Raw genomic sequence first — 19096 nt, 5'->3', positions numbered from 1 at the left:
GAATGAGATGCTCACCAGCTGCATAACTAAGAGGATTTCAGACCACTTGGAAAGACCGAACATCATGGACAAGTAGCAAAAGGGATATAAGCAGATGAGCAAAAGATGCAACGAGTAATTGCCCATTGATGCAGCAGCAAGGAGCAAGCTTACAAGAAGCATTGCAATCTGTACATGGCTTACATTAACTACCACAAGGCCTTCTATTCCATACCCCATAGCTGGCTGTTAGAGACACTGTAAATCTACAAAGTCAACTCAACACTGACACTTCCTAGAAGCAGCCATGGCAAAATGGAGGACCACCATCAAGGTTGAGAACATCATGAACACCAGACTGATCACCATCAGAAGAGGAATCTTCCAGGGAGATGCCCTGAACCCACTGTGGTCCTGTCTAGCACTTGGCCTACTGTCCACCATGCTCAGCAACAGCAAGTACAGATATACCCTAAAAGAAGGGAGGGAAAATCTGTACATCCTCTCTCTCACCTGATGTACATGGATGACATAAAACTCTTTGTGGCAACCAAGAATCAACTCCAACAGCTACTCCAGATCATGGAAGAGTTCTGCACTGACATCAGGATGTAATTTGCCCTAGACAAATGCAAGATCCATGAATTACATCAGGGAAATCCAGTTGGCCAAAACTAACAGCTGAAACCCAGTGAAGAGATTGAAGCCATGACAGAGGCAGAGACCTACAAATACCTGGGGATGATGCAGGCTCAACAGCTAGAACACAAGGAGATAAAGGCCTGTACTGAGAAATACCATCAGAGACTGAGAAGCCTGCTAAAATCAAAGCTGAATGTTGGGAATATGGTCATGGCCATAAACATCTACATAATGCCAGTACTAATCAGAGAGTTTTGACAAACACTAATAATATTAGTAACCAGAGACAACCAGCCATTCTATGCACTTGGTACCAGTACCTGATACTAGGTAAACAAAAATCCCATAAGGAGAAAAAGTTTATTATAATAATAATAACAGTAATAATACATTGAGTGCCACTTATCATGATCACACTGGGTTTGTGAAAATTGATAATATTAAACAGCTGATAATGCACATTTGGGCATAGCCTTTTTATGTTGGTGGTGGGAAAACTGAGTTTGTTACTTTATATATCTATCTCATATTGTGAAGACAATTCACCATGAGTTGCCTTGGTATTGCACTACTCCAAATAAAAAAAAATACTACTCCAATGGAGAAGTATGTTTTAATATAAAGTATATGTCACTACCCAGACCCAGGTTTTGACTGTGATTGGAGTTTTATGGGTGAGCAGGTAGGCATTGTGATGACCTGAACAACCTAGTAACAACATATATCCAAATATGTGAGATATGAGATGGTGCAGTAGACAATATTATGTATAGGGCAATACAATGGAGAAGTATTCTTGTATATGTCTCTGTTGGAATATTTTTTTTTTTTTATTTTTTTTTTTTATTTGAAGTAGCAATACCAAAGAAACTCATTGTAGTGCCTCTACAGTATGAGATCAATGAACTACTAATCATAGCAAACCCAAATAACCCAGAAAAATAAAAAAATTCAGAATTTTACCAAGTAAAGATTTGTTTATTTTTGGAAGATTATGTTCCACTAGTTTGTCAACAAAGCATGATCTTGATACTGCCTCACACATGCACAATCACTTGGGTTCCCCTCCAGTGTCAGTTGTAGAGTCACGTGGATTATTCACTAGGTGAAATTTTGAATATCTTTTAGGATCATTACAAAATAAGTTTGTTGGAATGGCCTATCTAATTATTTAAGCAAAGAACTTTAAGCTGTGCCCTCAAAATACATGACTGCATTTGTGTATGATATTTAGTAGGCAATATGGGAAAAAGAATGCCAGAAATATGCTTTGGAATCCAAACATGGTTTGGGGGTACTTCAGGTCTTCATTAAGCAAAGTGTATAGTATTTATACAGAGTGATGAGAATCAATTGTTACCTAGTATTACTTAGATTAAAGGGTTTGCCCTTTTTCTTTGGATTGGGATTGTCACTTTTCAATAAAAATAGACATACTATACTTAATAATTTTTTTTATAGGGAATATACCCAGGATTACTAACACTTGTTAAAGAGTAGTAGTGCATAGTTACAGTATAGGATCTGTTTCCAGAGAACAAACAATTGCCCATTGCTGAAGTTTGGCACACTTAACTCATAAGCCAAACTGAATATCACCTTTATATAGCCTTTTAAATTTCCAAATGATAGACCTTGTCTGCACATAATCCTCAGGAATATAATACATTGTCTGGCATTTATTTTTTCTGTTTTCTTCATTACCAATTAATGTAAGAGATCTATGCAATAGATATTTTCTGAATTTCAGAAAAAAAAAAAAAAACTTTACTGCAGGCAGTTGTAATGTCGTATTTAATAAAGATACAAAAAGCATACTATTGTTATGTAAAATTTGAATTTTTTACAATTTCACCTAATTTACTATCTTTTATTTATCACTAGAATTGCACAGGTAATACAGTGGGTCAACATTGCAACGTTTGCATTAAGGGACATTATGGTGATCCAGCTAGAGGACCTTGTAGACCATGTGCATGCCCACTTTCCACTAATAGGTAGGTAGGTTTGAAGAATTAAAGTCAAGTAACTGTTAGTCTTGGATTCAATTTTAATAAACCAGGTTTTATTAATAAATTTTGGTTAAAATTTAATTTTTTTTTTTTTTAAAACAGGCCTTGTGCATCGGGTTGCATTATATCATCCAAGTTTCTTACAACGACCGACTAACTGGTTAAAATAAATTTATTAAAATAAAAATGATATATACATAAGATAAACAGAAATATAAATTAAAAGCATTAAGTATCACGAGTCTGGTACACATAATGATCACCAGCGCTCATCGCACTGCAATACAGTACATTCTGTAATAGAGTTTAAGTGTACTCCCCTCATGTGATTCATAGTACTATTATTGGTGGCTATGTGCAGTGCTTCAAGACATGAGTGCTGACGGTAATCACGTAATCAGTCGACGATTTCAATATCCCATTGGGGATCAAGATTGTGCTGCTCAACCCAATAATGCTCAGTTTGCATATGCAGTACTTTGCATTTGTCAAAGTTAAACTTCAGTTGCCACCTCTCAGCTCATCTGCCAACTTTTCTAGATCCTGTTGCTGTAGTGTACTCTCATTAACAACCCTGCCAACCTTCATATCATCTGTAAAGTTGATATTATGCTTGATATATATCTTCATCAATATCAATCATAAATATAGAAAACAACAATGGGCCCAACACCAAACTCTGCAGGATGCCACTAATAACATTAGTTCACAAAGAGCAGTGTCCATTCAGTACCACTCTGTATCTTCTCCTACTCAACCACCCTTTTATCCATAGCAGCAACTTGCTCTTAATGCCATAGTGCTCCAGTTTGTACAGTAGTATTCCATGTGCAACAGTATCAAAAGCTTTCCCGAAATCCAAGTATATGATATCAAAATTATTTTTTGCATCCAGTTCCTTTGTGACAACATCGTAGTATCCAATCAAATTGGTAAGACAAGACTTCCCCTTAACGAATCAGTGATGTGTCTGAACTATTACTGCAGTCTTGTCTAAGTGATTCTGTATCACCTCTTTAACCAGTGACTTCGTTATTTTCCCCAGAACAGTAGTTAAACTAACAGGTCTATAATTATTTGTGTCACCCTTTTAATGCCCCTCCCCACCTTGTGATTTGGGGATACATTTGCACATTTCCAGTCATATGTGGACCTTCCCTGAATCTAAAGATGCTCTCATAATCATGGTTAAGGGTTTGTTCACTTCCCTCACTGTCTTCTTCAATATAACTAAATACATTCCATCCACCTGTGATGCCTTTATTATGTTTAACTTCAACAATTTCTCCTCCACTTTGCTCTCAGTTATTACAAAATCATTTAACTCCCTGTTAGTTTGATAAATTTCTGGCATTCCCCTCCTTGAATAACTGTAGATCCAAATTGTGAATGTAGATCCAAAATTCATTCAGTTTATCAGCTACTTGAGCATGATCATCAATAGTCAAACCATCTATGTTAAGGACCAATCTGATTCATTCTTTCCTTCTAGAGTTTACATAAGTAAAGAACCCTTTGCTGTTTTTCTTTGCCAAAGATTTCTCGTAATCTGCCTTTGCCTGCCTAACCTCCTTTATGACTTGAGTGTAAACTAGCTGCTTATATCTGCCGTAGACTTCTGTGTCACCTGATAATTTATATACATCTTTCTTCTCTGCCACATGCCTAAAAAAAAATCATCTGACATCCATTTAGTCCTGAACTTTGAGCAGTATTTCTTAGTTGGTATGAAAAACCTAGTAGCCTACAAGATTAAGTCCATGAAGGCTTCTCATTTAGAATTCACCATTGGTAACATCAGTTGATCCCACTGTATAGAATTTAAAAACTGTCTGAGACCACTGTAGTCACCTTTATGAAAGCAAAATCCTTCCCTTTTACCCTTGATGGTAGTTACATCTTTAAGTAAATCCCATTTCAGTACACTGTGATCACTGTCACCGAGTGGTTCCTTAATCTGCAAATTCTTAATGCATGAATAATCACTGCTGATAATCAGATCAAGAGTATCACTCCCTCTGTTTGCCCCTTGAACATGTTACTGTAGAAAACAATTCCTCCAAGAAATCCACAAATGAAGAAGAATCTTTATTGCAATGCTTAGAATGATAATTTACATAATATTAGTTGCAACAGCCCGTCACAGCACAGTGGCCAGGGGTTAACACTGTACTACAGAGACATTATTGCCTCAGGAACCAAAATACATAAATAAATAATAGAAATGATAAATAAGTGCAAAAAAAGTACAGGAAAATGGAGAAATGACTTTAGTATACTACATATATAGAACATTAAGTGAGTGTATAATCATTTGCTTCACAATACATACAATAAGGATATACACTGAATTGCATAAATATGTACATAGTTCTATGGGTTAAGAATATACATTGTTCAAGAATCAAATTATAATAGTAGTAGCCTTGGCTACTCCACTGAGTATTCCTTTCCTATATTGTCTATGACAACAGAACTTATTTGAAGTCAACATTTTGGTCCTGGACTTGAGATAGCATCTGCTGAGGAAGAAACCGGTCTGACAGATGAAGGTGTCTTTGCAGAGGACATAACTGGGGGATTGCTCATAGATGTGCCAGTGGGATCCTCCATGCACAGTTTTCCCAGAAGGAATGGGAGGAGATGAGACCGGACATGAGTTTGACTGTTGTGATGAGCCTTCTTTCATTAATGAGTGACTTGAGCCTTGGGATGTTAAGTGCATTGGCCATATTGGTGGTCCAGAGCTGTGGAGACAGACTAAGTTTGTGGCACGCCGCTTGAGATGCCAGTACTCCGATGAGAAAACTGGTTTGATGGTAGAAGGAGATGCAGATGCCCAAATCTCTGCAGCATAGAGAAGTGGTGGATACACTATTGTTGAGATGTATCTCACCACGGTGGATTTGTCTGTTACATGGTGCAGATGTTGCTTACCTATCCATCTGTCTGGCGGCTTTTGTAACGAGTACGTCTACATGCTGGCTGAAAAGAAGCTTCGGATCGAAACTTATTCCTAGGTGAATGTGATGTTGGACAAAAGGGATGGGGGGCCATTGAGGGTTGGATAGATTTTTTTTGTTGGCTGTTTCTTTAACGAGAAGACCATGATTTCTGACTTCTCGGGATTGATACCCAGACCAAATTGTTTGAGGTAGATACATATTGAGGAGAGAGTGAAGGTTTGCTCTTCTGAGACTTGGTGAGGGTTTTGGCTTGCTTTTATTGGCATAAGTACCTTTAGATCGTCATCATAAACCAGGATATTTAAATTTTGGATTACCAGTGGAGCAATAAAGGCGGTGAAGAGGAGGCCAGATAGCACTGCCCCTTGCTGGACTCCAACTGAGATTACTTTGTGGTATCGTGAGTTAGCTACAGATAATTTGACTATTCGATTATTCAGCAGAGATGTGAGGAAAGCTAAGATGTCGCCTCCTATCTGATAGTGCTTTTCTAGTAGTTTTATGGAGAGTTGGGATGTGCATGGCATCAAATGCATGTTCAATGTCTACGTAGGTGGCTGCCAGCTCGTCTCTGTTCTCAAAGGCTGTGAGGATTCTGTTAGTTGTTGCTAGAAGGTTGGTCACAGTTGATCTGTGTGGGAGTGCATAGTGGATTTGTGGAGGATTGTCTGGCAGGATTTGCTTAGTGAGGATCGGGAGCAGTATTTTTTTCTAGCAGTTTCAATAGACAGGATGAATTTTAGATCGGTCTGTAGTGTTTCACAAGTGATGGAACTCTAATTTTTGGCCTTGGTTTGATGAGGTATTCCTTCCATTGCTGTGGGAAACAGTGCTTTGTGAGCACTGAGTTAAAGATATGTAACAGAGGTTGCAGGATGTAAGGACTCAGGCTCTTAAGCATAAATTGCGGAATCCCATCAGGTCCAGTAGTAGACGTTGCTGGCAGTGAGTTAATGACATTAATTAATTCTTGTCCCGATATTATTATGGTTGTCAATGGGTCAAAACTGGTGTCAGATGTTGGTGGCGAGTGCTGGTCTTCTGGGTTGACAGTGGTGGTAAACCTAGTGATATAGTCGAGCCAGCTTTGGGGATGTTGAGGGGGAAAACCTGAAGGGGTATCCTTATATGGAACTTTCCCTATGCGTATGGTCCTGTCAAGGTACGATTTGATCACTGTGGATTTCTGGCGGTTAAACTCAGCTCGAGCTCCAGAGTAGCAATTCTATCCATAACGTTGTGAGACTGCTTCCATAATTTATGTAGATGTTGCTTAAGGTCGAATTGCTTCTTTAGGTCGTGGGACCACCATGCTTTAGAGTAAGGGGAGATTGTGATCTTTCTTGTGGCCGCATAGCTTGTTACAGATATAGTCCAATTGGTAAGGAGGGCAACGGCTAACTGGACATCGCATGACTCAAGGATGGACCAAGGGATTAACGATGCATCTGGGTATGTTCAGGAATGTAGGGCTGACATATGACATGGTTTTGTTCTGCCGATTTGGAAGATGGCGATTAGTTGGTAAGTGGAATAGCATTAAAAGTGCGTCATGGTCAGAGTTGAGCACCATCTCTAGGGTTTTATCAATGATGCATGGTATGGAGGCTAGTATTAGATCAAGTTGGTTAGGCCCACGAATAGGGAGTTCGCTGACAAGGCAGAGATCTGTGGTAAGAAAGTGAGAGAGGAACAGTTGCTTTAGGTTATTAAGTTGAGGGGGTAGATTGAAGTCACCACATACGATGCTTACAGTGGCTAGTTGCAGCTGGTACAGGATCCAGTTTGCTACTTCAAGGATAAGGTCTTGAGATGGTGATGGGGGCACATAGACCACAGTCACTTGAAGTACGGTAGATTGGTACTTGAGTTTGACAGAGGTGGCTTCAAAATCTTGCGATTCACTTGAAATGGTAGAGATCAATGTGAAGAGGCTTTGTCTATAAAAGATGGCAGTACCCCCTCCCCTCCTGTTATCTCTTGATGTAAAGGCAGACCCGTAATCAGCTGGGACGGTGATCGCAATACATTCGTGACGGGGTTCTAGCCACATTTCTGTGATGCAGAGAAGATCCAAGTGTGCAGTTAAGAGTAACTGCTCTAAGGTGTCGATTTTATTTCTGATGCTACACATGTTTTGGTAAAGTAGCTGAAGCATAGCAGTCATAGGAATTCTTACCAAGGTTGCTGGCCTGTAATATTTAATTATCAGTGGCTTATGGTAGGAGCAATTTGTGATCCTGGCTGGAATAGTGATGTCCATTTGGTTCGGAGGTGGCATGCATGGAGGAGATGAAGAAGATTGGTGTTTATTAAGGGGTACTGGATATGTGCGACCAAATGCACTATGATCATATTTTCGGCCTGCCAATTTAAATAACAGGGTTGTGTAGGAGTCAGCTAGTTGGCATCCAGTGGTTCTTTGCTAAGGCTGAGGAGGGTCCATCTCAGTGAGAGGTCTCATAGAATGGTCGGATTATCATTCCAATTGGCCACATAGATGGGTGGGATATTTTATTGAAATCTCTTGGGTTGCATTCCAGCTTAAAAGCTGCATAGTTATTACTTCTGACTGGTAGCTGCTTTACCGAAACATGTTTTCGGATTTCTTCTTCAACTACAGCTGCGACTTGGGTGGGGGTCGTACGAGGATCTAGTTTTGAGACAAAGATGCTTGTTCTTGCTTTTGTAGGCTGTTCTATTGCATGGAGCCTTAATGTGGTTGAGGTGCTCATGACAAATAGGCGCTCTCTCATATTGGTGGGAATCGTTGAGTGGGTTCTGGGCAGGTAGTTGGGGGAGTCTTTTTGTGCGTGATGCGAGATCCGCCTGCGACTTTTGCACAGGTTGAAGAATTACTGTAATGGGTATGCTTCCCCCATGGCTGGTTGGTATGGGAGGTAGTATCGGAAGAGCTGCGGACCTCCTTACCAAGGGGGTGCATGATGTCTACAGGTTTCGGGCGAGCATATGCCAATATGGAGTTGCCAGGGAAAGTGTGTGATGCAATGATGCAGTAGGTGGTTGGGAGAATGAGTGACGCTGGAGCTGTTGAAACATCATATGATCAGGATATTCCCTTCGTTTGCTTAGCTGTATGTTGTGCAGACTTATATGGTTATTGAGTGCTGGCTGGTTACTTCCTCTGAGGGTCAAGGTGGCCTGACTAGTTTGCAATGTGCTTTCCTGGGATTCCATATTGTCACAGTCCTCCATTTGTGTGGGCATATCTGGGGTGCACAATTCGTTTACACTAAGGTTCATAATGCCATCTGTGTTGCCAGACACTTCTTGAAATTGAGGGTTTGGTGTCGGGTTGAATGGCGATATAGGTGAGCTCGTCTGATGCCTGGTCAGGTGGTTGGAGCTTGAAGCATGAGGACTTGGTTTAGCTGAACTGCTGTCTCCTTTTTTCCTTTTTATCGCATCTAGCAGCGCTTGTTGTGATTTTATGCTTTGTAACTGATGATGCAATAGCAAGCCTTGATTAGTGAGTATGAGTTCTAGTTTGTTCTGCAAAGATGACAGCTGTTTTTTAAGATCCAGCGTGTTGTCTCTCACCTCATTTTTTATTGTAATCTGTTCCGCATAAACTGAGTTTTTTTTTAATAAATAGCATCGTAGCTACCATTGTCTGTTTGATATACTATTTGTAGGTCCGATGTGGTTTTGTCGGATTTATCAGGTGCGCACATGGATGTGGTGGTTTCATCAATGGTGTTTGCTACTACGCAACTCACTGGGTTCTCAGAACTCCTATTCATTTTGGCAGGGTCGGATATGAGGCAGGGAGAGCATTGCCATGCATTTTGCGTCATTTTCTTGAAAGTTTTATGTGAAATTCTAGCACATCTTAAGCAATAACATGAGTTGCAGGTAATACATTTGATATTATTTTTAATTGCTCTGGAACACTGGCTGCAGGTCTCTGAATTCTTCATTTTCGCAGAGGCTGACATTAGATTTTAAGTTATAGTAAATTATGCATGTGAGGGAAGCTGGTTAGTTAGTTGCTGTTTCACTCTTGTGAGCGTACTTCCTAGGCGGAAACCTTCCAATTAAGGGTTGATGGGAGATGGTTTTAAATGAATTGCTCCATACACAAGTAAGCTTAGTAGTGGGAAGGGGGATAGAGAGGCTTCAAACAGATACGCATCAGTTTTGTTCTTGTTTAGTGTAAAGGGTTGGAAGAAGATCTGTTGACTATATCTGGGTCGCACAGCTATATGAACACCTGCTCAGAGCTCGAGGCATGTTACCCTTTAATGAGAGAGAGAGAGAGAGAGAGAGAGAGAGAGAGAGAGGGGGAGGGAGAAGCGCCCCTAGGGATTTAGGTCAATGGGCTTAACAGGAGCTGCATGCCATTCTATCTAGTCACAAACTACAGGAATAATAGAGCCACCAAATTAGGTGCCCATGGCCTTATACGTTCCATCTAGAGGTATATTGTATACATTATTTTGGTACTGATTATTTAAAATGCTAATAAATAGTTACCTGGTGACATTCAGTGGCTCCTGGTTTTATCTTCTTGTTGCTCTCCTCTTGAGGGTCCCATTGATAGTAAACAGTAAGCGTACTTTAAGTGGTACCAATATTTTTGTTGATTAAAGCAAGAGCTGTTCCACTTAGCAGCCGCACCGACAAAAGTCAACTACAAGTCTTGCTAGCATGCAAGTGGCCAACCCACAAGTTCTAGTGAATATCTGGAAATTTAAAATCCTCCATTACAAGACATTCTGATTTACTAGCCCAATCTGTTTCTCTGCACAAGTGTTTGTTGTACTCATCAGAGTCATTAGACCTATAACACACTTGCTCTAATTTTCTCTTTCCCAGTTTTTATGTCACACCAAACAGACTCAACATTGCATTTTCCACCCATGTCAACTGGATGCACTTCCTTAGATTTTGTTTCTTAACTAACAGCATAAGCCCTCCTCCCTCCCTTCCTACCCTGTCTGTCCTTTCTGTACACATTTTCCTCGCCAAATTTCAATTCTGCACTGCTTATATCTGTGTGACACCATGTCTCTAGAATGTACAATTACTCTTAGGTTTCTTTTTGTTCTCCACCAACTTGATCATATACCAATTAATTGGTATGTTATTTTGGGATTACGGCACCCATATATTTATTGATGTTTAAGTTGAATTGCTACTTCTCAGTCCACCTGCCTAATTTTTATTGGTCTTATTTGCAGTAGTATGTCTTGATTTCTGTTACTAACCATGCTCCTACCTGGGTATCATCTGGAAATTTAAATAGTAAGCTTGATATGCTTTGATGTTACTAAATATTGAAACACTAAAGTGCTCAGAAGTGTACTCTGTAGGATTCCTTTAATAACATTAGTCCAAGAAGAGTAGTACACATGTATAGCTATTCTCTCTCTCTCTCTCTCTCTCTCTCTCTCTCTCTCTCTCTCTCTCTCTCTCTCTCTCTCAGCCATCTCATTATCAGTAGTAATATCTTATCCCTAATATCACACCACTTCAGTTTGTGCAGCAGTTTTTCATGTGGAACGTGTCAAAAGCTTTAGTGAAATATAAGTATATGAAATCAAAATAATTTTCTGCATTCAGTTCCTTTCTTACTGCATCATAGTAGCTAATCAAATTGGTCAGACAAGATCTTTCCTTAACAAATCCATGCTGTAATTTCTGTACAACTGCATTCCTATTGGGATGATCCTGCAATACTTCTTTAACCACTGACTTCATTATTTCCTCTAGAACAGATGGGAAGCTTACATGTCTGTAATTAATCTTACATGTTTGTTCATCCTTTGATAATTTTTTTGAATGGGAGAGACATTTGCATATTTCCAATCTATAGGAGGTCTTCCCAGAATCAAAGTATGCTCTCATAATTGTGGGCAAAGATTTGCATATCTCTTTTGCTGCTTATTTTAATATACTTATAATTGGTAGATCCCATCAGCCTAAGGTGCCTTATTTACTTTGCATATATTGGCCATAATTATGAGAGAATTCTTTGATTCAGGAGAATTCCTAGGGATTCAGAGGAAGCCCCTGTACATTGCAGATGTGCAAACATCTGTTCTGTTCATATGGGTGATCAAAGGGAAACTGAGTATTTACAGATTTGTAAGCTCGACTTGGAATATCATTGGCTTGACGGAAACAAGAAGAAATTAATCACTTACAAGTTTATGAAGTGGAAATCTGCTGTATACCAATGGAAACAGTGAAAAGAGTGAAGGTTGAATTAGCTTTCTGGTCCATAAAAATATTAAAACAACATTTTTAGAATTCAAAAGTACATCACCAAGGGTGTCAAGCCTACTACTGAGGATTAGCATTAGCATTTTTAGCATTAGCATTAGTAGAGGCATTTGATGCAAGAAAGCAAGCTTATGCAGCATCAGCCAAAAAAAAAAAAAAAAAAAAACCACTTCCACTTCACCCCTCTGTTCGTTCAAAATACCTGTCCAGCTGAGCCTTAAACTTATTTAGGCTATCAACCTCCACCACAAGGGATGGAAGTCTGTTCCACCAACCAACCACCCGCTGGCTAAAGGCAAATTTACGCACGTCTATCCTACATCTGTCTTTCCTCAATTTGAATTTATGCCCTCTCAGGTGATTTTTCTGAGCTAGAGGAAGAATCCCATCAGCATTGAGCATGCTTAAACAATTCAAGGCTTTATACACCTCTATCAGATCACCTCGCTGGTGCCTAGTCTCCGGACACTGTAATTTGCAAAGCTTAAGCCTTTCTTCGTAAGAGCACCCCTTTGTTCCATTCACTAATCTTGTTGCCCTTCTCTGTACTCGTTCCAGCAGCTCTACATCCTTCTTGAAATGAGGCCTCCAGACCTGTATACAGTACTCTAGGTGTGGCCTGACCATCGCCTTATACAATGGAATAATCACCTCCTTATCCCTGCTGGAAAAATTCCTGTATATCATTGACAATACTCTATGAGCTACTCTTGCAGCCCGTCTGCACTGCTCAGAGAACTTCATATCTGCCTGCACAACTACCCCCAAGTCCCTTTCATTCTCTACCACTGTCAGTGTTGTACCACAGAGTTGATACGTTGCTCTGGGGTTGCTGTTTTCCATGTGTAGTACTTTACATTTGTCAATGTTAAACTTCATTTGCCACCTCTCAGCCCATCTGCTCAACCTTTCCAGATCCTGTTGCAGCAGCATAGTGTCAGTAGTGTCCTTGACAACCCTGCCAACCTTTGTATCGTCTGCAAACTTGGACATTAAGCCCGATATACCATCATCAATATCATTTATAAATACAGAAAACAATAATGGACCCAACACTGAGCCCTGAGGGACTCCACTAATAACATCAGTCCACAATGAGCAGTGTCCATTGATTACCACTCTCTGTCTTCTCCCCCTCAACCACCCCTTTATCCATAGCAGCAATTTGCCTCCAATGTCACACTGCTCCAATTTGTGTAGCAGCCTTCCATGTGCAACAGTATCAAAAGCCTTTCTAAGATCCAAGTATATAATATCAAAGTTATTCCCTGCATCCAGTTCTTTTGTGACTGCATCATAGTATCCAATCAAGTTGGTCAGGCAAGACTTCCCCTTAACAAAACCATGCTGTGTCTGAGATATAACTGAAGTCTTGTCTAAATGATCCTGCAGTGCTTCTTTAACCAGTGCCTCCATTAATTTTCCTGGAACAGAAGTTAAGCTCACAGGTCTATAATTACTTGTGTCAGCCTTTGATCCTCCTTTGTGAATTGGGGTCACATTTGCAAATTTCCAGTCTATGGGTACCTCCCCTGAGTCCAAGGAAGCTCTCATAATTATGGCTAAGGGTTTGCTTACTTCCTTTGCTGCCTCCTTTAATATAACTGGATAGATCCCATCCACCCCGGGTGCCTTTCTTGTGTTTATCTTCAACAGTTTCTCCTCCACTTTACTCCCACTTATTTCAAGATTCTGTAGCTTACTGCTAGAGTTGAATACACCTCTGGCATTCCCCTCGCTGAATAACTCCTCATGTGTGAATGTCGATGCAAAATATTCATTTAGTTTGTTAGCTACCTGAGCAGGATCATCAACACTTGACCCATCAATATCAAGTGGACCAATCTGATTCATCCCCTTCCTTCTAGAGTTTACATAAGTAAAGAACTCTTTGCTGTTTTTCTTTGCATCCCTTGCCAAGGATTTCTCGTAATCTACCTTCGCCTGCCTAACCTCCTTTGTAACTTGGTTGCATATCAACTTGTATCTATCATAGGCTTCTGTGTCATGTGTTAATTTGTATGTATCCCATGCATTTTTCTTCTCTGCCATATGCCTCATTAGTTCATCTGACATCCATTTTGGCCTAAACCTTGAACAATATTTCTTAGTTGGTATGTAAAGCCTAGTAGCTTCCAAGATAAGTTCTTTGAATGCTTCCCATTTTGAATTTGCTGTTGGTAACATCATCAGTTGGTCCCACTGTATAGAATTTAAATACTGTCTCAGTCCATCGTAGTCGCCTTTATGGAATCAATAACCCTTCCCTTTACCCCTAATGGTAGTTACCTCTTTGAGTAAATCCCACTTCAGCACACTGTGATCACTGCCACCTAGTGGTTCATTTATCTGCAGATTCTTAATGCATGAAGTATCACTGCTGATAATCAAATCAAGAGTATTACTCCCTCTAGTTGCCTCCCGAACATGCTGATGTAGAAAACAATCATCCAATAAATCCACAAAAGCCCTGCTAGTGTGTGAGTAACCAGCCCCCAAAATCCAGTCAATATCTGGGAAATTAAAATCTCCCATTATAAGACACTCTGATATACTGGCCCACTATTTCCCTGTACAGTTCTTTATTATACTCATCAGAGTCATTAGGCCTATAGCACACTCCTACTCTCAATTTTGATCTCCCAATGTTTATGTCACACCAAACTGACTCCACACTGCACTGCCCAGCGATGTCGACTGGCTTCACTTCCTTGGTTTTTATGTGTTTCTTAACTAATAGCATAACACCTCCCCCTTCCTATCCTGTCTATCCTTTCTGTAGGCGTTGTACTCCCCAAATTTCAGTTCCGCATCCCTTATATCTGTGTGACACCACGTCTCTGATATCCCAACAATATCTGCCTTCGATGTTTTGAGCAATACCTCAAATTCATCAAATTTATTTACTAAACTCCTAGCATTGGTGTACACGCAAGTATACCTGCACCTGTTTCTATTCTTAGCTACCCTAACACAACCCATGTGTTTACTTGTACCACAATGGCTCCCAGCAGTCTCTGAAATACCATGCATCTTGTTTTTCAGGCTTCTGCTCATTCTAATAGAAGCAGTGCAAGAATCTCTTTCACCTCTGCCAGTGGCTACTGTCAATCTATTGGTCTAAGGTCTATTGGTCTAAGGGATTTCTAAGAGGTACAAACTAAAGGTTATAATGATATATGCACCAGCATCAAGCCACAATGATGAAAAGGTTGAAGAAATGTATGTTGAAATTGAGAGACTTCTAGATGAACAGAAAACTTAAATACACCATCATTATTGGGGGACTTCAATGCTAAGGTTGGAAAGAGACAAAACAGCACAGAAATGGAAAGTATAGGAAATTTTGGAACTGGTGAAGGAAATGAAAGAGGTGAAAGGTTTGTGGAATTTACAGAATATTGAAGAATGTCAGTAATTAACCCTTTTTTCAAGAAAAGGTCAAACAGAAAGTGGGTATATGGTAGAGTCCAAATGGATTAACAACTAATGAAATTGGTATTATCCTCACTAACAGAAGATATATTGTGAACAATGTTACCATCCTAAACAAGGTAAATGTTGCAAGTGATCACAGAATGGTGAGATGCACACTTGATATAGATATAAGAAAAGAAAGTGATGCTGTACTTATAAATAGTAGACAAGACATAACAAAAACATCAGAAGAATACTATAAAGTATTATATAAGGAGCAAGGAAATGATGCCAACAGCGGGTAAGTTGGATCACAAATTAGCAACATATGCGACATACGCAGTGAGGTAGAAATTACATTGAAGAATCAGAAAGCCCAAGGTGAAGATGAAGTTAAAGTTGTTAGAATTGGGAGGAAGAGTCATGACACAAACTGTCAACTCTTCACAAAATACATTAGGAATGGTGTGATGCCTAAGGAGTGGAATATGCAATCATAATTTTGCTGCATAAGAAAGTAGATAAATTGGAAATAATAGACCAATTATCTTGTTGCCCACATATACAAGTTGTTCAAAACAGTCATTACTAACGGATTAGAAAGAATACTTTATGAGAATCAACCGAAAGAGCAAGCTGGCTTTAGGACAGAATTCTCAACTGTGGATCACCTTCACGTAATATCACAGCTAATGGAGAAAACAAATGAATATAATACACCATTATGCCTAGTATTTGGGGATTATGAAAAGGCATTTGACTTCGTACAGCATAAGGCAATATTTCAGGCACTGGAAAAGCAAGGCATAAACACCCCCATACATTATGATTCTGAAGAAAATATACGAGAATGCTACCTCCTTTGTTAGAATAGACAAAGAAAGTAGCAAATTTAAAATTGAGAAAGGAGTTCGACAAGGAGACACATCTCTGAAGTTGTTTACTGCTGCCCTTGAGGAAACTTTCAGTAGATTAGACTGGTTGCAGAAAGGAGTCGGTGTGAATGGAGAGTACCTAAACTATTTATGATTTTCAGATGACATTGTGACAAATCATAAGCCATGATCCCAAAGAATTAGAGGAAAATCTTAATTAGTTATGCAGAGTTAGTAAGGATTTCGGACTAAAGATGAATATGGTTAAAACAAAAGTAATGAACAATTATGCCACAGGAAGGGATATAATAATTGAAGTAGCAGAAATTGAAAAGGTGGATTCATATATTTATCTTGGAAAAGTCATTAGTTGTAATAATGATAAATTGCTGGAAGTCAAGAGAAGAATAAATTCGGGATGGATAGAATTCAGGAAGTATAGTCACATACTGAGGAGCAGTATCCCAATTTGCCTGAAATGTAAAATAATGAACCAATGTATACTCTCCACCATGACTTATGGAAATGAAACTTGGGCACTCGCCAAAAGAATGGAAGAGAAGAGAACTACACAGCGGAGAATGGAACGAATTATATTAGGAATCAGACTGTTGGATAAGAAGAGAAACACATGGATTAGGTAGCAAAGTCAGATAAAGGACATTCTTATCAAAACTAAAGAATTGAAATGGACTTGGGTAGGACACATAACTAGAAGACGTGATGACAGATGGACTAAGAAAATAAAAGAATGGTACCCAAGAGGAGCTAGAAGAAAACCTGGAAGACAGTAATGGATCTGCTGCAGAGAGATGAATAGATAGTTGCAGTCATGTCTTGATTGAAATCAATAGTTTCAATCATGTCCTGATAACTGTCTCTTGATTAACAAGTTTAAAGCATTAGCATTAGCAGAGCATATGATGCAAGAAAGCAAGCTTATGCAGCATCAGCCAAAAAAAAGACACACTTCCATTTCACCCCTCCATTCATTCGAAATACCTGTCCAGCTGAGCCTTAATTTATTTAGCATTAGCATTAGTAGAGGCATTTGATGCAAGAAAGCAAGCTTATGCAGCATCAGCCAAAAAATAAAATAAAATAAAAATAAAAAATAACCACTTCCACTTCACGCCTCTGTTCATTCGAAATACCTGTCCAGCTGAGCCTTAAACTTATTTAGGCTATCAACTTCCACGACAAGGGATGGAAGTCTATTCCACCAACCAACCACCCGCTGGCTAAAGGCAAATTTCCTCACGTCTATCCTACATCTGTCTTTTCTCAATTTGAATTTATGCCCTCTCAGGTGATTATTCTGAGCAAGAGGAAGAATCCCATCAGCATTCAGCATGCTCAAACCATTCAAGGCTTTATACACCTCTATCAGATCACCTTGCCGGTGCCTAGTCTCCAGACACTGTAATTTGCAAAACTTAAGCCTTTCTTCGTAAGAGCAACCCTTTGTTCCATTCACTAATCTTGTTGCCCTTCTCTGTACTCGTTCCAGCAGCTCTACAACCTTCTTGAAATGAGGCCTACAGACCTGTATACAGTACTCAAGGTGTGGCCTGACCATTTCCTTATACAAGGGAATAATCACCTCCTTATCCCTGCTAGAAAAATTCCTGTATATCATAGACAAGACACCATGAGCTACTCTTGCAGCCCGTCTGCACTGCTCAGAGAACTTCATATCTGCCTGCACAATAACCCCCAGATCCTTTTCATTCTCTACCACTGTCAGTGTAGTACCACAGAGTTGATACGTTGCTCTGTGGTTGCTGTTTCCCGTATGTCGTACTTTACATTTGTCAATGTTAAACTTCATTTGCCACCTCTCAGCCCATCTGCTCAGTCTTTCCAGATCCTAGTGCAGCAGCATAGTGTCAGTAGTGTCCTTAACCTTTGTATCATATGCCAACCTTTGTATCATATGCAAACTTGGACATTAAGCTTGATATACCATCATCAATATCATTTATAAATACAGAAAACAATAATGGACCCAACACTGAACCCTGAGCGACTCCACTAATAACATTAGTCCACGATGTGCAGTGTCCATTGATTACCACTCTGTCTTCTCACCCTCAACCATCCCTATATCTATAGCAACAATTTGCCTCCAATGCCACACTGCTCCAATTTGTGCAGCAGTCTTCCATGTGCAACAGTCAAAAGCCTTTCTAAGATCCAAATATATAATATCAAAGTTATTCCCTGCATCCAGTTCTTTTGTTAAAGCATCATAGTATCCAATCAAATTGGTCAGGCAAGACTTTCCCTTAACAAAACCATGCTGTGACCGAGCAATAACTGAAGTCTTGTCTAGATGATCCTGCAGTGCTTCTTTAACCAGGGCCTCCATTAATTTTCCTGGAACAGAAGTTAAACTCATAGGTCTATAATTACTTGTGTCAACCTTTGATCCTCCTTTGTGAATTGGGGTCACATTTGCACATCTCCCGTCCATGGGTGCCTCCCCTGAGTACAAGGAAGATCTCATAATTATGGCTAGGGGTATGCTTGCTTACTTTGCTGCCTCCTTTAATATAACTGGATAGATCCCATCCACTCCAGGTACCTTTCTTGTGTTTATCTTCAACAATTTCTCCTCTACTTGATTCTCAGTTATTACAAGATTATCTAGATTACTGCCAGAGTTGAATACACCTCTGGCATTATCCTCGCTGAAAAACTCCTCATGTGTGAATGTCAAGGCAAAATATTCATTTAGTTTGTTAGCTACCTGAATAGGATCATCAACTGTTGAACCATCGATATCAAGTGGACCAATCTGATTCATCCCCTTCCTTCTAGAGTTTACATAAGAAAAGAACTCTTTGCTGTTTTTCTTTGCATCTTTTGCCAAAGATTTCTTGTAATCTGCCTTCGCCTGCGTAACCTCCTTTGTAACTTGGTTACAGATCAGCTTATATCTATCATAGGCTTC

General features: G+C 39.6%; 1 protein-coding gene across 1 annotated transcript in view; it reads left to right on the top strand.

Moving 5' to 3' along the window:
- LOC150081103 (laminin subunit alpha-2-like) overlaps window positions 1-19096 on the top strand; it is a 707948-nt gene that overhangs the window by 331152 nt on the left and 357700 nt on the right. Inside the window, exon 32 of the mRNA XM_090380924.1 lies at window positions 2506-2618. Coding sequence (XP_090237050.1) covers window positions 2506-2618 — 113 coding nt within the window. The remainder of the gene's footprint in view (window positions 1-2505; window positions 2619-19096) is intronic.

This window comes from Mastigoproctus giganteus, chromosome 9, assembly GCF_048544385.1.
Source record: "Mastigoproctus giganteus isolate SK-2022 chromosome 9, ASM4854438v1, whole genome shotgun sequence".
In the NCBI taxonomy this organism is placed as follows: Eukaryota; Metazoa; Arthropoda; class Arachnida; order Uropygi; family Thelyphonidae; genus Mastigoproctus; species Mastigoproctus giganteus.
The sequence above is the reverse complement of the archived record's forward strand: the minus strand, read 5'-3'. Positions and strand labels throughout refer to the sequence as shown.